General features: G+C 48.1%; 1 protein-coding gene across 2 annotated transcripts in view; it reads right to left on the bottom strand.

Moving 5' to 3' along the window:
* The window catches only part of Stam (signal transducing adaptor molecule), a 61,720-nt gene that overhangs the window by 17,094 nt on the left and 19,755 nt on the right, over positions 1 to 24,871 (bottom strand). For both annotated transcript variants that reach the window (XM_050177764.3, XM_050177765.3), the window contains 4 exons: positions 23,228 to 23,309; positions 8,660 to 8,906; positions 6,084 to 6,166; positions 3,374 to 3,450 (listed from right to left, as the gene is read on the bottom strand). In XM_050177764.3, the coding sequence (XP_050033721.2) occupies positions 3,374 to 3,450; positions 6,084 to 6,166; positions 8,660 to 8,906; positions 23,228 to 23,309 (489 nt within the window). The remainder of the gene's footprint in view (positions 1 to 3,373; positions 3,451 to 6,083; positions 6,167 to 8,659; positions 8,907 to 23,227; positions 23,310 to 24,871) is intronic.

Genomic DNA, 24,871 nt, shown 5'->3' with positions numbered 1-24,871 from the left:
ACATCACACGTTTTCAAAGAAAAAAAAAGAGAGAAAGACATTGTAGATACATTCCCTAAGCACACAGAATACAAGTACCCACTATTGTTACTACAGTCGAACCCGGACATATCGAATTCGACGGGGATCGGAAAATAGTTCGATATACAGATATAGGCCAAAAAAGCACTCGCGATCGTAAAAAATAGTAGCTTACCGATTGCAACAGCTGCGAATCACATAGCATGTGCACACAATATGAAAGCGCTTTATTTCACGGAAAAAAAATAACTAATTTTGGGCTGCTTTTTCCTCTGGGAAATGAAGTTTAAAACACTAGTCTCAATCTTCTCGAGACTGTCCAGGTGCGAGAGCCCCGTGCCTTCGATTTCGCCGAAACAGCGCCGAATCAGGCTGAACGCTGACGCCAGTTCAGTGGCTGTGCACGGACGCGTTTCTTCGAAAACACAGTTGCCCTCGTCATTGCTGGAATCGCCGTCTTGAACGCCAGCTGTTCCGGCCACAATGTCCTCGTCAGCGAGGTCGGCTACCACTTGAACTTCACTGTCAGCGTTAATGAAGTCATCAACAGTAACTTCGGACGGGACGGCGGCGGGAAAATTGGACAAGTCGTGGAACGCGTCCTCCAAACACTCATCGTCATCTAAAGCTTCCGGACATTCATCTCCGGCCACTTCAAGGCCTGCCTTGCTGAAACAGTTGGCTACTGTGGCCTGCTTCACGTCGCCCCAAGCGCCGGTAATCATTTGGATCGCGCCGAGCAGGTCAATCTTGAGATCGGTTCCCATGCGGAGGTTTATGAGGAGCCGTTGAATATGTCGCTTCCGACAGCCTACCTTGAATGCCTTTATGATACCCTGGTTGAGGGGCTGCAGTCTCGCTGTGGTGTTCAGCGGGAGAAACTTCAATTCGATGGGCTGCAGCTTGCAAGTCGTTTGATGGGCCGAACAGTTGTCTACCAGAAGGCAAGCTCGGCGGCCCGGCTTGCCCAGCTCAGCGTCCCAAGCCTGCAGCCATTCAACAAAAAGTTGACGTGTCATCCAGGCCTTCCTATTACAGCCGTAGTGGACGGGAAGCTGTCTACAGTTCTTAAACCAGCGCGGTGACTTGCTCTTCCCGATCACGAATGGCCGTAGCTTGCAGGAGCCGTCAATGTTGGCTGCAAGCAGCACCGACACACGCACTTTGCTCATTTTACCGTCGTGGCATGAGGTTCCACGAAGAGCAAGTGTCTTATTTGGCAACATTTGCCAAAAGAGACCAGTTTCGTCTGCATTGAAGATTTCTGCAAGCAAAAGCTTCTCAGTGATCTTCGGCCACTCCTCAGAAAGCCACTGCTGCATTTCCTGGCTGCTGACAGCCCCACTTTCGCCTGAAATGGCCTTTCCTACAATGCCGTGGCGGTTTTTAAATCCAGTGCCACCGCAAAAGTTCTCTTCGCCAAGAGCTGTAGCAAACCATTTGGCCTTTTCGATTAACATCGGGCCATCCACCGGAATATTTTTCGCTCGGATTTCAAGAAACCACGTATAGAGTGCCTTCTCCACTTTGTCAAAAGCAGCAGGGCGCACACGACTCGCTCCCGAGCGACTTTCCTCACCTGCTTTAAGCTTGATGTCCTGCTTGTTTTTTAACAACGTACTTAAAGTACTCCGCGGAATGCCGAATGCGTCTGCCACGGAGAACTTCTTTTCTCCATTCTCGACACGCCGAATTACTTCAAGCTTTCTTGCAAAGTCCAGATTCTTCCTCTTTTTTATGTCCGCGGATGCCATAGCTCACCAGATGACCGCAATCCCACACGCTACACACGGCACGTTGAAACAGAGGTACGCACAACAAAACGCGCGATGCGCAGATGGAGCAGTCCTAGCAAAGCCTGTTCGAGCGGCAGTCAATGGGGCTTCGAAGGAACGACGAAGGGAAAAGAAAGAAGAGAGCGGGGAAAAAGATCGGCGGAATATGCCGTCGAAGGCGCTGTGTTTGTTTTTTGAGCCCTCTCTGGCTCTCTTGTCTCCCCTGGCCCACAAGCGACCGTGCCAACCCCTCACTCTCTCTCTTTCTCCCTTTTCCCAGGAAGCATGGCTTGGAAACGTCGCCGCGTCTCTATGCCACGCACTCTCTTCACTGAGCTCCAATGCCCTTGCCCAATGCACATGCCGGCAGTAGAGGAGTGAGAGAGCTCGCGCCGGTGGGGCGCAAGAACGGGGGAAAGGCTCTGCGTCTCCGTCACTAGGCGACGGCCGCGCATGCGCACAGGAGGAGATTGCTGACTGACACTGCGGAAATGTTTTCCCCTGAGGACCGGACACGAATGTCTTTGGGAAAAGCGCACCTTCCAGGGGCACGGCGCGGCGTTCGATATATCGAATGTCCGACGAAAATGGAATTCGATATACTACGCAATTATCCTATACTTTTACATAGTATTTTCAAGGGGGTAATCTGTGTGTTTGATATAGCCAATAATTCGAAATATGCGGGTTCGATATATCCGGGCTCGACTGTATTGTTATTCTAGATGCAGTATCCCCTTAACGTCATCTCTAAAATTTAATTAAAACTCTGGGGTTTTATGTGCCAAAACCACAGTATAATTATGAAGCACACCACCTTGGGGTCTCCAGATTACTTTTTGACAATATGGGGCTCTTTAATGTTCACCTAAATCCAAGTATCGTATTTTCCAAACTGTAAGCTGCAACCCTTTCTCAAGCTCAAAATTTGGGCGTGGCAACGATGGCAGCGTTGACGTGGTAGGGCAGGCCCGCCTCAACGTTGTCCTCATAGGAGGCTCTGCAGATGATTCAGTCCCCTCCGGGGCTTCGTTTTCACGAGGAACCTTCCGCTGCACTACGTGGAGCACTTCGATGCCTTGGAGAAGGATGTCGGCAAGCTTCGTGTAAAGCATGCGAGGCTGATGGACACAGGCTTTTCTCGTGCAAGCCAGTAGCAAGTACATGGCGAGATGCTTGTGCCGATCTCTCCTCAGTGTTTCTTCTGGATTTCTCAAGCTGACAGGCTGCCGTGGCAGCCTTCTCACAATTTTTAATAGGCTCCTTTTGGTGCGACCAAAGTGATGCCTCGGCGGTGCTCGCATATCACTTGCCACCCGTGACACCTCTTTGCAGTTGTTATAGCAGTGCCATTCTTCAACGCCGGCAGCCGCGGCTTGTTAGATGCGCCCGGGAAGCAGCAAGGGGTGAAAAGCACATGGAGCCGTTACGCCGGTAAGAAAAAATTGCAACCTGACTGATATTTCAAGATATCACAGTTCCAAGTTATTGAGGGCTTACTGTAACCAACGTTCGACCCTGTAATGTGTGCCAAGCAACGGCACCTAACCGCAAACAAGCTGGTGCTTCCTACTCACAGGATCCACACGCAACGGTTCGGGCTCTGTGACGGGTGCTTCCGGCTCAGGCTGAACTTCAGGCTCTGGAGGGCGGCCTGCAACAAAGGCAACAAAGCACTGTGAGCGTCCTACATACATCCTCGTCATGCTCTCTCACATCTTGCATTCACCAAGGAGTGATCTGGCAACCAGCCTATTTCAACCTCAGGTCAAGGGCACTATACAACCATTTTCGAGCAATCACTTCCGGAGATTCAATCCTTATGGCAAGATTGTGCACGACTCGGCACTGGAAGTGCTGGAAGGTACGGCTAACAGTCTTCCTGGCACTGTGCCAAGCTCACTATCTTCACACAGTGCCAGTAACATTGCCAGGAGTATTCGCCAATGCATTCGGTGCCAAGCCATGCAAAATTTCACTAAAGTGGTTGTACCCCTGAAAGTGACTGCTCGAGAATACTGCACCATGTCTGAGCACGAATGAAGTAGTTTCACAGAGTTAAGGAAGCTCAAATCCACTCTTGCCTGCACTTTACAGTAAATAGTATATGTGAACCAAGAAGCTCAATTGAAATATCTGAGACACCCTTTAATAAACCCTTTGAAGGTTTTCGCCGTAATGTACGCCGGCGGTTTTCTGTCCCACAAGGTCTTGGCCGTACAGGTACGGTTTCGACCCTCCGTTTGAAATTTTGCGCCATAATGATGATGCGTGCTCACCGGGAGGTGCTGCCACCTCTTAGCACTTACAAGATGCGTTTGAAATTGGTGCTACCTTCTTGGGGAGATAAACAGAGCTGATTGCTAGCTTCAGCGCGTCGCTCAGACTGCGGCAACGCCCCTTTGACGGTTTCGGTTTCGCCGCGTGATCGCAACGGAGGCGCGCGAAACGTCATTTTTTTCTTTGTCGGCACTCTCTTGCAGGGCGGTGGAAGTTGATTTCTATCTTGATTGACGCTGCTCTTAGCTTGCTTATCAGCACCGTTCACGAGGTATTCTCGCTCTCAGTGGCAACGCGCTTTCGCGAGAGGGTGCCTCGGACCTCTGCCCAAGGCAGCCACACGCAGAGATGTCATGTGTGCGCCAACACAACTCCTCGCTCCAAGAGTACACATTTTAGGTGTGCAGACTGCGATAAGGCGCTGTGCCTAGACCCGTGTTTCAAGGAGTACCACGCTTGGAAATACTATTGAACATATTGCAGTTCTGAGTGATGCCGACACCAAAATACTGTTCCTAATTATTTTTTACTACTTATTCCCGATTTTATACATTTTGTACATTCAAGATCCGCAATAAAGTAATTTGACCACCTGGGAAAGTTTTTTTTAAAAATAATTTGACCCTCATAGGGTTAACGCATTTGAATACAGTACTGCAAACAGTTCCGATACTGCCTACTTCAAAATGACACCACGTACATATCAACAGTATGTTTGAACTACAGTGTGGGAGATATGCTGTTCCATTTTGTATATTAAAAGTCCATCTTTTTACTACCTGTATGTGCTGCTCTTTTCTTTTTATTCCTTTACTTCATTTTTCTTTTGTTTACTTGTGTTTCGAACATTTTTGTTTTGTGTTTATGCGCCAAGTAGTCAGAGCACATATTAACAAATTATCTTTTCTGGCTTACATGTTGAGTGAATGAGAACATAAATGCATTAAAGCATGCATTACTTACCGTGGCTACACTGCTCTAAACTGAGCCACATTTACAGTGAAGCTGTATACCTTAACCGTCCAAGGAAATTTTCATGTCGTAAGCAAAAACTCTCCATACGTGGGCCAATCCAAAAGATAGTGCAATACCGGCCCAACCCACGGCGGAGGTGAAGCAAGCATTAAGCACTGCCCATATGTGGGCTGATCCCAAAGACAGTGCAATGCCGGGCTGACCCGCGGCGGAGGTTGATGGTTATAATGAAGTAATTACGACCCCCCCCTTCAACTTTGTTATAACGAGGTTTTACTGTACTTGCATCTAGACAGTAATAATGTACAACTGCCTTCCCACTGCTACAAAAAAGGGAACAAAATGGGCGTAACTATGGATCATGCCTGCGTTATGCTCGAGAAAGGCAATGCAATCAAACACAAGAGGCTCCACCAAATTAGGCAAGTGAAAAAATGCTAAGAAAAAATTTTAGATTTCCTCACGGAGCATTGAGTATGCAACCGTTCAATTGCTTCTCACGTAATGATTACAGAGAAGTTATGGAATACTGGGCAAGTCTATGCAACTTCATTGGTTACAGCATGAGGCGACATGTAACCAAAGGCTGAAGGAAGCATGACACCTGTTCGTTGCAGCTGCATCCCTCATTACCCAATTGATTGTGCTTCAAGTGCCTCCACAAATAACAGCTTTCGCTCCCACGTACAGGGCTGCAATAGCAACAGCCAACTATGGTGCAACTATTCACAGCCACATCGTCGCATCCACCACTTGCACATTAGAAGCGGCAGGAGGGAAGGCAGCACATTTGTTTGCATTCAGAAAGGAACGTGCACGAAACAAAACTGTATCGTTGAAGAAACTGTAGCAGAATATGACAAAATGAGAAGAAATGGAGACAGATGCAAAAGACTACAGATTTCATCTTGTGTGTGTCTTTTCAATTCTGCAACTTTGGTACTATGTTTTCTTCAATAATGCAGCAAGAGCATCACATAGATGCCTATAGGCACTCGCGACACGAATGCACCAAAATGGAAGAAGGCCCACCTTCTTCAAGGTCCGCAGTGACAAAGTTTGCTGGGAAAAGGCCCTCTCCTCGATGGTTGGAGCCCTTCCACCAGTTGGGATCACTGCAATAGATGGAGACAGGAGGATCAATGATACACTGCTCACAAGCGAAGAAAAATGTACTCAAACAAAAGGCACCTTCAAATTGATGAAAAGTACTAGGCATCATGAAGACAAGTGTCCAACTGACATCACAAAAGCTAAGTCGCTGGCCAGATTTTACACCGAAGCTGGCAATTTTTTCGCATCCATCACGTTGGCAGAAAACCCAGTGGGCCAATCCCGCCAGCACGCAGGGCCAGGAGCAATGTTTCATACCCCCGTAAGACACAGGCATGAAACAAACATAGGGCACAGCTTTCATTTCAATACGAAACGCACAAATAAAAAGAGCTATGGAACCACATGACTGGTGACGAGGCACACGGTAGAGGTACTTTAATGTAGACATCTCAAAACTATAAACAAAGCAGTGGTTCACTCACTTTATCGAAGAGTTTGGCCTCGGTTACTTCAACGATCCGATTCAACTAACTACTGTGCACGAGTCATGCATCAATTTAAGTTTGGCCAAAATTTGTTCAAATAAGAATGGAAAACATCTGTGTGTATAATAGCAGTACTCACCTACGGGGCAGAAACCTGGAGGCTTATAAAAATGGTTCTACTTAAATTGAAGACAACAGAACGAGCTATGGAAAGAAGAATTATGGGTGTAACGTTAAGGGATAAGAAGAGAGCAGATTGGGTGAGGGAACAAACACGAGTTAATGACATCTTAGTTGAAATCAAGAAAAAGAAATGGGCATGGGCAGGACATGTAATGAGGAGGGAAGATAACCGATGGTCATTAAGGGTTACGGACTGGATACCAAGAGAAGTGTAGCAGGGGGCGGCAGAAAGTTAGGTGGGCGGATGAGATTAAGAAGTTTGCAGGGACAACATGGCCACAATTAGCGCATGACCGGGGTAGTTGGAGAAGTATGGGAGAGACCCTTGCCCTGCTGTGGGCGTAGCAAGGCTGATGATGATGATAATGATCTATAATAGCAACCACAAAGCAATTATGGCAGTAATTTCAAAGTAATAAATAAAATGAAGGTTTTGCAAACTGCACTAAAATGTGCGTTTGTGTCATAGATCATTTTTAAGAGCAATGTGCATAATCGTTGCACATCATGAGAACACTGTTTGACAAGTTGCCCTACATTAGGCACAACATATCTACAGCTTCGCTAACCAACCACCTTCACAGGAGTGGATCGGCGGTGATTTTTGAGAGCCCGATTTTTCAGAGCTGCAGAACTATTCCGACCGACCTGCAGCGATGCCACCTACTTTATATAGAAATAATGCCATAATAGTCACCAAAATGGCCGCCACATCCAGCATCGAACCTGCAAGTTTGAGCTCGGCAGCACAATGCCACAGCCACCAAGCTACTGCGACAGATTTTCCCCAAGATCAGTTGAACGTGCAGTTTGAGCATTTTTCATTTACACTCCACAAGGAGATGCCAAAAAAGTTTAAGTTCTACAGCCTTTTTAGTGGCAAAACAAGCAAGCACAAAAACAAATGGTGCAACAACAAGAAAGTTACAAATGTGGCTCCAAGGGCACTGCTGGTCACCTCAACTCAACAGATACCTCTCTTTCTTTGGGCATCCCCTCTGGCTCATTTCTTTTGCTGCTTTGGGGCTATCTCAATACAAGCTGCCCACCTTTAACACCCGAAAGAGTCCTGCTCAGTTTATACATCGACACATCTCCGACGTCAGCAGCTTCAGTATGCCTTGCTTGCACCCCAAATGGAACTATGAAAAGAAAGGGGGGAGAGGGCACAGGCAGAAGTGACACGGCCACCTTAGAAGGTGAGCTTCCAGCACCCTTTCATGAGAGCACTGCTCTTGTTGGTATATTGCAGCTTATGTTACAGGCCAAGCAAAAGGCAAGTGAGGATGTCACTCCTTTTCTGTTTCTGTTTTGAATTTTGAAAACTAAAAAATGTTGCACTGCATGCAGCAATGCTCACTTCTTGCATTAGAGTAGGGACAGTACAAGGAACATTTTGAAACAAACTGATGTACACCCAAAATAATCTCGCAGACCGTATTAAACTGCTCTTAAATGTACATGTAGCACACTGGTATTGTAAGTGAAGTGTAACATATATTTTGATCGTTGTATGCACATGTGTGCATTGTTTTGCAACTTAACGGCTGTTTTCCCAAAAATTTTATCTCTGCACTTCAACACTACTTGCACTGTGTTCACTTCTTGTAGCAGACAAACCCGTCCGACAAGCCAAAGAGTTCAAAGGTCATTCCTGCCTTTATGAAGCTTGCACTGTAGGTGTAATGATTAACAATGCACCACTGATTGATGGACTAATAAAACACAGTGCTCTCCACACAGTCCAGAGCATCTGAATAACCAGATCAAACATCTCTCGCAACAGCAAAGCTGATGGCAGCAGTTAGGTACTTCACCAGCCACGTAACCGTGCCCCGACTGCCCACTGGTGATGCGGCACCTCTTCCACTACTGGCAACTCACCTGTCGTCGAGCACAAGCAGCAGCTCGCCCCCTTTGAAGGTGATCTCGTTGTCCTCGGCTGCTTCAAAGTCGTACAGCGCACGCACCTTGCGCGGTTCACGTGGAGCCCCGTCTACCAAGGGTGAAGAGCTACTTTCGGGTGCCAGCGCAGCCGACGCAGGCGATGGGGCACGTGGGTACAGCCCCACTCCTCCCACTCCACCGCTGCTACTCTTTGGTGGGGAGTCCCTCAGCGACAGCTCAATCGCTGCACAGAGGCAATACATTGACCGCATCTTGAGCTTCACGCAGTGCTCACAGGAAACAAGGCCAAACAGTGAAACACAAACACAACACATGCATTGCTGCTGAAAATGGGATTGATTGATTGATTGATTGATTGATTGATTGATTGATTGATTGATTGATTGATTGATCATACTGCAAGTATAGCCTCAATGCAATCTAACCTCACACTTGTTCCACTAGTCAATCATCGTAAAGTCACTAGTCTCCCCCTTTCGCTATTTCATAATATTTTTCATCATACTTCACCCTATGACGACCTTCTACTGAGGCCACAGTACATTTCAAACCGTGTTGATACCTGTAGTAGGGTAGGAATTGATTCATGTTACACATACTTTTTCCCAGTCTTTCATACCCTGCACTTCAAAGGAATAGAACCACCTTCCCTCAAGTGTCGTAGTCATCCCCAGAAGCAAACTTTATTGTGAAACATTAGCTAACACTGTATAATCAGGAGTATCTTTACGTTATATTATCACAACTCACTGTACTTGTTCTAATGCTTTGTAACCACAACCCTCTTTAATGCTATATGGCCCTGGGGTATTATCGATAAGTAAGAATTAACAGATATTTCCTGTAACACTCCCACCATAAAGTTTCATCCTCAACCTGCTCTCTCAAAACAATTTCAAAATATACATACTACCTCGGCAACACTGAGCTAAGCAAAAAGCCTATGCACCAACTTGCTTGGTTTTTGATCACAAGGCAACATAATGCATTTACATTTACATGAATCAAAGCAGCTCCCTACGCCCCCTCCCCACTTTTCTTTTCACGTCATTTATTTAAGGAGAGTACTTAAGGCAGATAACACAACCTCAAGAAAACTCATTTCCAATGCAATAAGAAAGTGATAGGAATTATGGTCAAACAGTAAAAGATATGACTATCACCATGCTTGTTTAGAGTCACTCAGATGCCCTGTCACTTGACACAAGCCCTCATATTGGATAATGTGCTTGCAGTACATGAGTAATTTCTGTCATGTTTCACTGAGCCTATTAAAAGCACTTCACTTTGATGCCAGCTACACCACCAAGTCACACTTGCTTGAAGTCATGTAAAAAAAATTTTTTTGGCCCAATAATAGGGTGCAACTCCCTGCTTAAGAATATGCTTACATTCAAGAAAGCGCAGCATATCATCAGCCAGTACATCTTAAGCAACATGTAACATCTATAACACACTCGGCCCCTTGCAGGGCTCATGTTCATATTAGACAAAAAAATCACAACTAAGCAACAAGGAAGCACCTGCTGATGAGTACATCGTAACTGGTGAAACCCAAGGATATCCAGTGGACATGAGAAATGCGGGGGGGTTAGCAAATAAGTTCACCTCTGTTCTTTGTGAATGCTATATACACAGAGCACAAAAAAAAACTTAACAAGTCAATGTATGAGAGTGTAAGGAGTAGTCAAATTGATCCTTGCATCTCCCAAGAAAGTGGACGAGACAATAGCCACCGTCGTAGCTCCATTGGTAGAGCGTGTGTAACGCTTTACATTCCACATTAAACAATACATGTGTAATGTGGGTTTTGGTTATATCTTTGAATTTTTGTGGGAGTCAAAAGAGCTGAGCTGAGAATTCTAGCTATTCGCACAATGGCATAAACTTAGACATTATTTCACTCAACGTGTTTAATAAACTGGACACTTGGACTCGACCCAGCCATTTTACATCAACAGACGCTTGGTGGGCATCCTAATGGAGACATGCTATAGTCTGGTTTTTACCGTTCCGTGGCACTAGGCAACATTTCCGAAAGCAGGCTTCACATCTTTGATGAGAATACCAGCGAAATGTGTTCGGCTTCCTCTAACTGAAGCCAAGAACAAAACCACTGGCCACTTAAAGGAACCCCAGGCATCCGCATGACATGTTTTCACACGTTTCAATTAGCGGACATTGTGTACAGGGCATCGTGACGATCATCTTCGGTGAACGCGACAGAGCTGTGCAACACGGGGACACCACAATTTCAAAAAGCAATCCCATGCTCCTCTCCTGGCATTTCCAGTGCCTCTCTGGGAATCGCGATTTCAACAGGGTGCTCCAGGTGACGTCGACAAGGCAAACGCTGTCGACTGGTCGACCAACGAGAACCTACAACTTCCGGTTCATCAACTGCCTCCATGCAGTTGGCGCCAGTCACATGTCTGCACTTCCCAGTTGTGTTGCTTGCTTGTGCACACATGTGTTATGTGTTTCGGTTGGTGATTCGCAGTGCCACATATCTCATGTTTCAAGAACACATTTACAAAAGAAAAAAAATAGGAAACTCATAACACAAGTCCTTTTCCGCACCAATGCAATGTTTCAGCTTTTGTTTTTCACGGAGGTGCTGGTGATGTAGACCCCGCAAATGGAAATGGCTTGTCTTTGCAAACACAGCGGTACAGTACGATGTTACAAGTCTGGCAAAGCACCGACGGCTGCGGGGCTCCTTCGTCCATGTGTTTGCACTTTCCCTTTTTTAATGCAAAAGTGTCAAATGGCCAGATGAGTGAAAGAGCTGGCAGCATCTGTAGCAGCGCAACTTCCCACTGGTTGTGATGCCACATCACGAGTGCGCTTCGCGCGCTTGTGATGCTGGTTCATGTTTGCTGGCTCGGGCCTCGACGGAGCAGAGGGCAAAAACGAACACCTGCTGCCGCAGTATTGCATGACGAGTCGCAGCTGGGCGTGGACAGTCTTTCGAAATGAGAAAAAATTTTCACGTGCCATTTAATGCAGCTTAGAGGAGTACACGGTGAGAAGAAGAGACCGCTCAAGGGGAGATACGCGAAGGAGAGGGAGAAAGAACTGGCAGCCACATTCTTGATCGTCAAACGCCTGTAACTCTGCTTTTCCGGTATCGTTTTCAAAAGTTCTTGCGGCTGCATGTTCATTGTAGACAACTTGTACACAACTGGCTCTATATTATAAATTCATGATGTCGGGGTTGTTTACGGGCCCTTTAACAATGATGCAGACCTGCCCACCTTTGCACTGGAAAAACACGACAGTAGAAGCACCACTAAAATTTTTTAGAAAGTGGTTAAAATTATCTTAATGTTTAATGTGTTTATTGTTTATTACAGAGTCAGACTTTGCTCTGTAGGGATGCTGTGAACAGGCACTCTGCTCTATATAAGTCGCAGCAACAATGATCTGAGCCACAGACAAGCAGAAACTGTATTTTTGCGTATAGCATAATCCACAGACAAAAACATAAAAGTTAACAGTAGAGCTGGGTTGTGGGTTATATGTGAATTTCACCTTGAAGTGTGGCTTCACGGCAGCATAGAACCATGGTATACGCTGCCGTGAAAACACATCTTAAAGCAAGGTGCTCTGCCATTCAAGGTTTCGTTGTCTCCTTGGGAACCCCTCCCCAACCCTGCATGTTGAAGCTTCCTTCACCCATTCTCATCCTCATTACTGGTCGCCATTTTGTGGTTAGTAGTTAGCAAATACCACATGCAGCGCCATCAAACTCGTACGTCACCCGTTCCCACGGTGCTCCCTTGGTCTGCGCAAAGTGCTTCGCGATACGGTGGAGAGCCAAATCACCATTGCAATTTTCGGCTGCGTCGCGTTTGCTCCATAGCCATTGCCCATGCGAGAGCTGCTCTGTCCGCGTTGTCGTCCTCTGTCATATGTATGCAAGCGGAGAGGTGACCCAATTCGTGTCACGTGACTGAATCGTCTGCGATCACATCTATCGTCTGAATCCAGCTTTATCGGTATCGCCAAAGAGAGAGCATGGGGTACCGAGCTGCTGGCCAAAGATACGGCATGGACAAGTGGTGCATCCGTGAATGTAGACTGTTTTTGCAACTTTTTTAGCATTGTTGTACGCAGTTATTTCTGCCGGTTATAAACATGGATTTTTTTTTCCTTCCAGGTTGTAATTGGGAGGTGCGTGTTATATGTGGTGGCGGGTTATATGCGGAAAAATACGAAACATCTGTGAGGTTTATGAATGCAATATCCATATAGCAGCTGTCAGAGATTTGGTTGCCATTATACATTGGTTCTATCAATTGGCGTCGCTGCTGCATGGGTACGTCTATGTAATCAATGGGTTAAAAAAATTGGACTATAAATATTATTCAGTGTCTGTATTTGTCTTTCTTTTGAAGCAGTTTCTGCTCTATGCTATATGCAAATAAAATATCTTAAAATATTTGCGCCAATAAGACAATTGTAAACGAGCGCTAAAAATCTGTCATCTTAAAATAAAGCCATAAAAGTTGTAGCATGATGGCAGATGCTCTTAATGCTGCTTGTTGCAGACTTCAGGTGCGCAGTATAAAAGCAAAGTTCTTTGAGAGTAAATGCAGTTTGTTCTTGCACAATGAAACCGAATGTGCTTCGGGTTTGCCCACCAAAGGTGAAAGCCCATATCTGTGAAATACATGTAGGTGCATAACGTTTCCACGAGAAGAGGAACTGCCACTTCCATCATACTGACACGTGTACCGTATTTACACGATTGTAAGTCGACTCGAATGTAAGTCGACCCCCCCATATCGCTTGACCGGAAAAAAAAAAAAATCAGAGAGCATACCCGAGGGCGCATTCGATAACGAAAATTTATTAGTAGCTGACATGGTCACTGGACTACTCGTCTTCACTAGTGCTGCCATCGTCATCGTTGCTGCGGTCCCACAGCGCGTTGTGGTCCAGCGAAATTTCAAATTTGGCAAACGACCGCACCAGGACATCTTGCAGAACAGCAGCCCACGCCAAATGCACCCAGCCACACGCAGCCGTCAGGGAGGCTCTTTTGACAGGTCCGGTTGGCGTAAATTCGCAGTCTTCTGCCGCCAGCCACTCATTGTACTCACGGTGGAGCAGAACCTTAAAATTAAGGCGAAGGTCCGGGCTTGTTTCATGACCACGTCGCACTTCACTGGCAGGGACCGATCACGCATTTCAGCGACGTACGCCGCAAGCTTAGCCTACAGCTCCGGAAACCGTCCAGACTTCGGCACGTGGGAAATTTCTCACTCGCCGTCACACATTTCGCTTCGCTGCAGTCGCCACTCTCGCACCACCCGTTTAGAAACATCGAAATTGCGGCCCGCTGCGCAGTGATTTGTTTCTTCGGCGTAAAGGATGGCAGCCCTCTTGAACGCTGCTGTGAACGAGTGCCGAACGATTAGTGGGCCTGGAGCACTCATGACGACTGGGGAAGCATAGAAGTAGCACGTAGCCGGCAGTCAAGTGGAACGCGTCAAACCAATACCAATGCCTATAAACCACGAGCGACTAGTAAAGCCGGTCGTGCTTTAAACAGAGAAAGAGAAACCCGCGAGCGGTGTCTGCTCTTCCATGAACTACCGATACTCCCCGCAAGCGCCGCCGTTCTGAGGGTGCCGCCACAAATCGGAACAGCGGCGCTTCCATCAACTATCGACACCCCCCCATGAGTGTTGCATGCACTGCAAGACTCTCAAAAATGTTGAAAAACCCTTCCGAAAAGCGAACAAACACGCGGGATAGCAAAAAGATACGGATAGGGCCATAGAGCACACATAAAATTGTAACTACGTTGTAGCTCCCGTTGGTATCGCTTTTTTTTTGGCAGGGCCATGTCTCGGTTTCGATTGTAAGTCGACCCCCCAACTTCAGACTTTCAAATTTAAAAAAAGGGGTCGACTTACAATCGTGTAAATACGGTACTTGTCTTTATCGGGCGACACGTTTTGCCGCCTAACAAATGTTATCGCACAGCGCGGGACGCGCATGCATGTATCCGAAGTTTCTGGAAAGTTATCGATGCTTCTATCCGCTGTCTGTTGTCGCCGAACCTTGTGTTATCTGATTTCATCGCTTGACACGAATGGTGTAGATCTTTGTAGAAGGCATGCGGGTCCCAACGTTTAGTCTGGAACATTCGATGACTGCTCTATAAAAGCCAACGCGCTTGACCCGCTGATCAGATTTCGACGATCGCCGACCGTGTTCGCCGCTATCGTTGTGCTATAAGTGTAGCCTCTTTTGTGGGCACAGGTTCGCCCAATAAAAGTTAGTTTTGTGTTCCACAGTATTGCTACTGTGTTCTTTGACGTCACGACCACGTGACATCTGGTGGAGGTGCTTTACCTTCATGTACCGGACGCCCCCGACAAGCCGTAACTCAAGCCCGGACCGCAAAGACAACACCAGCGCCGTCCCGGAACATCGAGCAAGCCGCCGTCTTCAACAGCTGCCCCCGGAGCACGGACTGTTACCTGAGACCAAGAAGATTGTGCCCAAGGCAACTCCAATGGCAGCCCCAGCGTCCCCCATCGTGCTGCAGCAGCCCAGGGAACCACCGACGTTCCGCGGTTCCACATTTGAGGACCCGGAAAGCTGGCTGGAAACGTATTAGAGGGTCGCTAAATTTAACAGCTGGGCAAACGAGGACAAGCTGCGACATGTTTATTTCGCATTGGAGGACGCCGCCAGGACGTGGTTCGAGAATCGAGAAGCCACTTTGACGACGTGGGACCTGTTCCGAAGCGGCTTTCTGCAAACATTTACAAGCGTCGTGCGAAAAGAGCGAGCCCAAGCTCTACTGGAGACCAGAGCGCAGCTGCCGAATGAGACGATCGCGATCTTCACTGAGGAAATGAACCGTCTGTTCCGCCACGCCGACCCGGAAATGTCCGAGGAGAAGAAAGTCCGCCTGCTGATGCGTGGTGTAAAGGAGGAACTTTTCGGCGCAATGATACGAAGCCCACCGACGACCGTAGAAGAGTTCCTTCGCGAGGCCACGAGCATTGAGAAGACACTCGAAATGCGGAACCGGCAATTCAACCACCGCACGAGCTCGACAAACTACGCCGGAGTTCAGTCACTGGCCACCGACAACCTGCGCGAGACCATCAGGGCAGTCGTATGAGAGGAGCTTCAAAGGATCTTCCCTTCGTCGCAACCTCAAGTGGCCACAGTCGCCGAAATTGTCAAAGAAGAAGTTCAGCGATCGCTCGGAGTTCCCGAGTTACAACCACAATCATCGCAGCCCCAGCCAGAAGCGATGACCTACGCCGCCGTCGCCCGCCGTCAAGGTCCCCCTCCACGACCGCGGCAGGGCCCTGCAACGCCGCAATTCCGTCGACCACCGCCGCCGCCGCCAGCGTGCCCACCCGTCGCGCAGCGCAGCTACCCGAGAAAGACAGACATTTGGCGAGCCCCCGACCACCGCCCGCTCTGCTATCACTGCGGAGAAGTCGGCCATGTGTATCGCCGATGCCCATACCGCGACTTGGGACTGAGAGGTTTCGCCGTCAACGCGCCGCGTCCACAGCTTGGAGAGCGCCCACGTGACATCGCCGACTACCTCGCCGCTACTCAATGGAGCCCTCGACAACCGTCCCGTTCGCCGTCACCAGGCCGCTACCTGTCGCCGCAGCGCCGACCATACACCGGCCCAGCCCGGGGCCGCTCTGCGAGCCCATATCCGGAAAACTAAAAGCAGCAACCGATGGAGGTGCGGTTGCTGTTCGTCGAACTGACGAAGATCCTCCGCCGCCGACGAAGACGACCAAGAAACCATCTCGACGACCTAATGACGACACTCCGCCGTCCCGAAGAAGTCGGGAAGCCAAGACTACACCGACGAAAGACGACTTGACGACGCGACGTTCCAGCTTCAGTTCAACACGACGCAGCCGTGATCCGACGCCAAGACCCAACTGCAACGCCAGACAAAGAACCACCGACCTCGACGTGCTTCTCGACGGCCACGCAGTCACTGCCTTAGTCGACACAGGGGCCGATTACTCCGTAATGAGTGGACACATCGCCGCCCAGTTGAAGAAGGTTAAGACTGCATGGGAGGGTCCCCAAATTCGGACCACTGGAGGACACCTGATTACGCCAACTGGAATCTGCACGGCAAGAATTACCGTTCATGACCGGACTTACCCTGCCACCTTCGTTATCCTCCAACAGTGTTCGCGAGACGTCATTCTCGGCATGAACTTCCTGAACCAACACGGCGCAATCATTGACCTGAATTCGAAGTCCATAACGTTGTCGGAAGATCGAGCGATATCGTCGGAGAGCTCTAGTAGTCACCGTGCCTAAAGTGTGCTCGAAAGTCAAGTCAGCATCCCGCCTCGCTCCAGCATTGTCATTTCCGTAGGCACCAAAACGCCTGCCGACGTAGAAGGCGTCATCGAGGGTGACCAATGTCTACTGCTAGACCGTGAAATTTGCGTCGCAAGAGGGATCGCTCGACTGCATGGAGGAAAAACTGAGGTGTTGCTGACAAACTTCAGCCAGGGGTTCAAACACATTAACAAGGGCACGACGATCACGTACATCGAGGAAATTCTGGAAACCAGTAATGCGTTTGTCCTCTCGGATTCCGCCGCATCTACCCCGACGACCATGGTTCCCGAACCAGACTACGACATTAATCCAAGTCTCTCCGTGTGTAAGCAACAGCAGCTCAAAAGTCTGCTCCAACGATACAAAGGCTGCTTTTCGACGTCATCGAGGATTCGACAAACACCAGTCGCCAAGCATCGCATAATAACCGAGGAGAGCGCTCGACCACTCCGCCAGAGCCCTTACCGAGTATCGCCACGAGAACGTGAAGCTATAAGACAACAAGTCGAAGAAATGCTGCGCGACGACATCACCCAGCCGTCGAAAAGCCCGTGGGCATCCCCTGTTGTCTTGGTGAAGAAAAAGGACGGCACCTTACGTTTCTGCGTCGATTATCGTCGACTGAACAAAATCACAAAGAAGGATGTATACCCCCTACCACGGATAGACGACGCATTAGATCGGCTCTGCAACGCAAAATACTTCTCGTCGATGGATCGCAAGTCTGGCTACTGGCAAATAGAAGTAGACGAGAGAGATCGCGAAAAGACCGCCTTCATCACGCCGACGGCCTCTACGAGTTTAAGGTCATGCCATTCGGACTCTGCTCGGCACCTGCAACATTCCAGCGCGTCATGGACACGGTGTTAGCAGGATTGAAGTGGCAAACCTGTCTTGTTTACTTGGATGACGTCGTCGTCTTCGCCGAAAATTTTGACGATCACCTTAGGCGGCTTGCGACAGTACTAGAGGCCATCAAGTCATCAGGGCTCACTCTGAAGCCAGAAAAGTGCCGCTTCGCTTACGATGAGCTTCTGTTCCCAGGCCACGTCATCAGCAAGTCTGGAGTTCGCCCCGACCCGCAGAAGACAGCTGCCATTGCAAAGTTCCCGCAGCCCATCGACAAGAAGGCAGTGCGTAGATTTCTTGGCATGTGTGCCTACTACAGGCGATTTGTCAAGGACTTTTCACGAATCGCTGAGCCGCTGACACAGCTAACTAAATGTGACGTCGAGTTCAAGTGGGAAACGCCGCAGGCCGACGCATTTCAAGAACTCAAACGACGCATGCAGTCGCCGCCCGTACTTGCGCACTTCGACGAGCACGCCGATACCCAAATCCACACTGACGCCAGTAGCCTAGGCCTCGGTGCCGTGCTAGTCCAGAGAAAAGATGGTCATGAACACGTGATAGCTTACGCTAGCCGGTCGTTGTCAAAAGCGGAAGGCAATTATTCTACAACCGAAAAGGAATGCCTCGCCATCGTTTGGGCTACAGCGAAATTTCGCCCGTACCTATATGGCAGGCCATTCAAAGTCGTCAGCGACCATCACGCTTTGTGTTGGCTAGCGAATTTAAAGGATCCTTTAGGACAGCTGGTGCGGTGGAGCCTAAGACTGCAAGAATATGATATTACTGTAACCTATAAGTCAGGACGAAAACACTCTGATGCCGATTGCCTATCACGCGCCCCCATTGACTCGCCGCCGCAAGATGACGAAGATGACGACGCCTTCCTCGGCATTTTAAGCGCAGAAGACTTCGCTGAACAGCAGCGAGCAGACCCGGAGTTGAAAAACCTCATCGAGTATTTGGAAGGGCACACCGACGTTGTCCCTAGGGCATTTAAGCGAGGATTATCTTCGTTCTCGCTTCAAAACAACCTACTCGTAAAGAAGAACTCACCAGTGCGCGCCAACTACCTTCTTGTTGTCCCGTCAGGACTTCGTCCAGAAGTATTGCATGCCCTACATGACGATCCGACTGCTGGACACCTCGGATTTTCCCGGACACTATCGAGGATACAAGAAAAGTATTATTGGCCGCGCCTGACCGCCGACGTCGCCCGTTATGTCAGAACATGCCGAGACTGTCAGCAACGCAAGACACCGCCGACAAGGCCAGCCGGATTACTACAGCCAATAGAGTTTCCTTGCCGACCATTCCAGCAGATCGGTATGGACCTGTTGGGACCCTTTCCGACGTCAACAACCGGAAATAAGTGGATCGTCGTGGCAACGGACTACCTCACCCGCTTCGCTGAAACTAAAGCACTGCCGAAAGGTAGCGCCGCCGAAGTAGCAAAATTCTTTGTCGAAAATATCCTGCTGTGACATGGCGCCCCAGAAGTCCTCATCACCGACAGAGGAATGGCCTTTACAGCGGAGCTCACCCAGGCCATTCTGCAATACAGTCAGACAAGGCACAGGAGGACAACTGCCTACCACCCACAGACGAATGGTCTTACGGAGCGGCTGAATAAGACCCTCGCCGACATGCTAGCAATGTACGTCGACGTCGAACACAAGACCTGGGATGCCGTCCTGCCGTACGTAACATTCGCTTACAACACGGCGATGCAAGAAACAACACAGATCACGCCGTTCAAGTTGGTTTACGGCAGGAACCCGACGACGACGCTCGACGCCATGCTGCCGTACGTAACTGACGAAGAGAATCTTGACGTCGCTACCTATCTCCAGCACGCCGAAGAAGCCCGACAGCTCGCCCGCCTGCGAATCAAGAACCAGCAGAGGACCGACAGCCGACACTACAACCTCCGACGACGCTACGTCGAGTACCAGCCCGGCGACCGTGTTTGGGTATGGACCCCGATACGCCGACGAGGACTCAGTGAGAAACTACTGCGACGCTATTTCGGACCCTACAAGGTCATCCGACGTATTGGCGCACTGGACTATGAGGTCGTGCCAGACGGCATTTCGCATTCACAGCGACGTCGCGCACGACCTGAAGTGGTCCACGTGGTGCGTCTTAAACCGTTTTACGGACGCTAATGAACTTTCCTTATTTTGTTTTTTTTCTTTGCTACGAGTGCTTATTTATTACTTTCGTTTGTTTGCAGCATCGGGTCGATGCTTTTTAAGAGGGGGGTATTGACACGTGTACTTGTCTTTATCGGGCGACACGTTTTGCCGCCTAACAAATGTTATCGCACAGCGCGGGACGCGCATGCATGTATCCGAAGTTTCTGGAAAGTTATCGATGCTTCTATCTGCTGTCTGTTGTCGCCGAACCTTGTGTTATCTGATTTCATCGCTTGACACGAATGGTGTAGATCTTTGTAGAAGGCATGCGGGTCCCAACGTTTAGTCTGGAACATTCGATGACTGCTCTATAAAAGCCAACGCGCTTGACCCGCTGATCAGATTTCGACGATCGCCGACCGTGTTCGCCGCTATCTTTGTGCTATAAGTGTAGCCTCTTTTGTGGGCACAGGTTCGCCCAATAAAAGTTAGTTTTGTGTTCCACAGTATTGCTACTGTGTTCTTTGACGTCACGACCACGTGACAATACTATCCTTGTTTTTTTTTTCTTTTGAGGGGGACGACTATAAATTATCTCCACACACTGTAACAAGTTCATATCTTCATACAACTGCCACTGGTCATGACGCAAGTTGCCTCATAAAAGAGTCGGTAGAGTCCCAGCATCTAATTGGACATTATGCTATGTCCAAATAACCTATTCTACCGAAATAATTCATAACACCTTTCATTTATGAAGTAAAAAAAAGAATTTTTAAAAGTATGGCAATACTCTGTGATCCTAAATCCCTTCTGAGAGTTGGGAAGCTATGGCCGATACATTGTTTTGCGTGCCTGCATTATAGAAAGCTGTGCAATTAGACATGCGATTGTACGAGTAAGCAGAAAACGCTGAACTGCCCCCACTCATGTGAGACAAGTGCTTACATTATAAGTGACCTGATCTGTGTCATTACCATGGCACTGATGTGTCTGTTTCACAGTGTGCTGTGCCACCCTGGCAGTCGCAACGAAATAATGCAGCAATCAAGTGGAACACGTTTCTGCCGTGAAGAACAGCCAAGATTACTGCACAGTAATCGCATGAGGTGAAATTAACTGCAACACCATGCTTTAAATGTGTCCCAGGCTGTTGCAGCTATAAGATTACACTGCCATGTTTATGTCTCCCTTGCACTAGTGTTTAAGAGAAGTTTCATCGCTACGCCGTGTTTTGTTGCTGCAATTCATAGGCTTGTCTGCCCGCTTGTTTAACGAGTGACTCAGGGTGCCACAGTGAAGTGATAGCAGACAGCTGCTTCTTATCAGCAACGCAAGGGGCATCTGTGGGGAGATGTGTGCTGTTAAAAGATATCACTCCTGGTTTTACTAGGGTATCGTCTTTCGCTAGATAGACAGCTGTCAGCCACTGTTGTCATGATAATCAGCGAGTCCTACAGTCGGGCAGCTTCTACTGAACAGAGCGAATCACATACACTTGCTCTTTAATGTAGTAGCTGGCTACACAAAATTTTCTTTAGAAATTGAGAAATGCCATAGAAATGTGCAATATCATGGACTGCCAGTGAAATGTCTCATTGTATCCTACAGTCAAACGCTCTTGCTCATACTTTGGCAAGAAGCAAAGCTAGCCAGTGGGAACTGGCCAGTCACAATCAGTCCTCAAAAATCAAATAACTTTTTCTACGCCTGATGGCCACAGCATGAAACTTACAAGTAAAAAATTGCATGGTAGCCTCAGGGTTGGCTGTGGCACAACTGCAGGCACCGCTGACTAACTCTGATGCATAAATCAAGTTGCAGAGGAGGGTCCCTATAGTTATTTTTGAAGATGTCCATGTATGCCTCCTCCATGCCTTGGCTATGCAATATCTCCCCAACTGGTGGGATTTCTGCTGAACCAAACACCTTTCCATAACCTAAAAAGGCCATATACAAGTTGGTTTGCAAACTTCTACTTGAGGTGCATTCATGAGTAGATGATAGGTCCAACTGAGATTAAGAGGAAGGTGTGAAAAGTTGGGCAAGTCATGTGACATTGATGGTCTACAACGTGCACCACACCTGCCGAAGCTAAGAGGATCAAGCGAGTAATGTAACATCTAGAACAATAGCTGGTGCCCCATGAGAGCAACAGAATGGGTGCAAAGGGAAGGGAAACACAGTCAAGGGTGACAGAATATTGACACGTGTACTTATCTTTATCGGGCGACCACGTTTCTCTGCTTAACAAATGTAATCGCACAGCGCGGGACGTGCCTGCATGTATCCGAAGTTTCTGGAAAGTTATTGATGCTTCTATTCGGCTGTCTGTTGTCGCCGAACCTTGTGTTATCTGATTTCATCGCGTGACGCGAAGGGTGTAGAACTTTGCGGAAGGCACGCGGGTCCGAACGATTAGTCTGGAACATTCGACGACTGCTGTATAAAAGCTGACGCGCTTGACCCGCTGATCAGATTTTCGACGATCGCCGACCATGTTCGCCGTTATCGTTGTGCTATAAGTGTAGCCTGTTTCTGTGGGCACAGGTTCACCCAATAAAAAGTTTTGTCTTTCACAGTATTGCTACTGTATTCTTCAACATCACCACCACGTGACAATATCACGCGGAGTGATGAGACAGGAAGTTTACAAATGTAGAGTAAAGAACAGAGGCAACTCAATGTCTCTGAAGAAGTCATCTTCCTGAGGTAGACTCAAATAGACTGATTATGGTATAATGACATTCTTGATGACATGATAGAGTTAAAGCAGAAACAAAGCAGCAAGTTTAACAAAACAATGCCAAGTGGGCAAAGTGTAACTCAAGAGAAGCCAAGCTTGAGAAGGACACATATGAGCAAACTTCTTTGCCTTGCACTCGAGCCTGACAGTACCTATGTACATTTATCCATTACACAATTCTTGCAGCAAGTAAGTTTTTTTCTCCTCCTCTTTCAGCACACTATCTTTCTGCGCATTTTGGCATCTATTCAAGGAGAAGAATTCCACACAGATACTCCTAAAGACTACCAGGTGGCCGCGCAGTTTTGCAATCACTTGACAGAGTGAAGGTGTCTACATGATCTATCTTGCTTCAATGCAGCCTCAATGCTACACGCACGCGTGCTCCCTAACATGCGAGTAAAGCGAGAGCCTCCTTCCATGTCCTTCTCCCAAGAGTTCACTGACCTCGGGCCAAGTCCTGCTCTTCTTGCTGCTGCTGCTTGGTGGAAGCACGAGACACCAACTGCTCCGATGGCTGTGAGTCCGACTGCACCAGTGGCAAGAAAGGCAGGGCACGAAGAAGATACGCAGTCAGAACCTCTGCAGTCGGCTCACCACGAGTTTATTGGGAAGCACCTTGCCTATAGGACATTTTAGTAGAAACACATGCCTGGCTCCAGTGAACGTGTGTGTGTGTGTGTGTGTGTGTGTGTGTGCGCGTACGCACGCGTGCGTGCGTCACAGAAACACTTTAGAGATGTAAATGAGTGCACAATGGCAGCTGCTACGATCAAATGATACAGTGAGATTTACTGGCCCCCGTCACCACTATAATGGAATATGGCAGCACACTTCGAAACAGTGAAACACAGAATGAACAAACAAGAGCGCTGTACTGCAACCATTGCTGCGATTGTTTCGTTACAACAAATAAACAAGACTGCATGGAACTTGACTGTTCTTGTGACCTGTGTTTTTCAAATGCACATGAATGAGCCACATTCAAGTACTCATGGCCTTGAAAAGAGAAAGCAGTTTACGGCTAGTGTGCACAGAAACAGCGCTGCATATGCGTCAATGCCTCACTTATTTTTCTTTCCTTTGCACAGTGCATGGGTGCTTAAACTGCTATAAATGCGTGATGCTCACACTCAGCTACACGAGAAGCATGTTCAGTCATTACTAACAGAGCTGGTGCCCCTTCAGTAAGGTTGTACATGGATATGCAAGTTACTGTGTTCTCTATTGACTGCAAGGGAGAAATAATAAAGCACCTGTAACCGACAGCACATGCAATATAACATGTGATACTTCTATCTTGTGGCCACGACACCGGCCCACTAATTGGTTGTTTCCGACTGTGTCCAGTGTCAAGTGCTGCTCATACTAGCTCCGTCTCAGTCTTACGTAAACACATGAGCTAGAGCTTCCCTGCAACTCTCTGCAGCGTGCAAAACATAGAAAATTAATGTACTCGTATCGATTGTGGTACGCTAAGACCACATAACGATCAAGATAACAAAGCAGGGTAAAAATGCAGCACAATGCATGGCAGTAGCGTGCAGCGCAATTATGATGCTCATTTTAAAAATACAAAGTAGGGCGCACTAAATGCCTCCTAGTGCCTTCCATACAGTGCCTCATGCCACCCCCGAAATACGTATTGTAATTAAGAAGAAGAGTGCATGGACAAAGGCCAGCCAAATCATTGATTCGATGCCTGCGGTGCAACCACCAAGCCAGCTGGAAAGCCAGTTCATGGCGAGTCGCTCGGGCTTCCAGCTGTTCCTGCTCTGCGTCAACTTGACTGCACGCTTACGCTTGGTGCTACCTGCTGAACTGTGGAACCCATTACAACCAGCCTTTCTCACAGCGCGGTGGCACATGCACCGTGCCCTTGCTGACTGGTCGTGAAACATTTTGGAAGGGTTTCGCAGATGGCTTAATCTCTGGAGAAAGTCCCATGAAAAATAAAAGATAAGATAAAAAGTGCACAGACGCACATTGCTCCAAACATTCCTGGCATGAATCGCATTGCCACTGCACTAGTAGCTCTACATCAGTGTGGTGCTGAAAACGTGCAAAGCGTAAAGAGTGCAACTCCACCCC

Source organism: Dermacentor andersoni, chromosome 4, assembly GCF_023375885.2.
Source record: "Dermacentor andersoni chromosome 4, qqDerAnde1_hic_scaffold, whole genome shotgun sequence".
Taxonomy (NCBI): domain Eukaryota; kingdom Metazoa; phylum Arthropoda; class Arachnida; order Ixodida; family Ixodidae; genus Dermacentor; species Dermacentor andersoni.
Note: the sequence above shows the minus strand (reverse complement) of the source record. Positions and strands in the feature narration are given on the sequence as shown.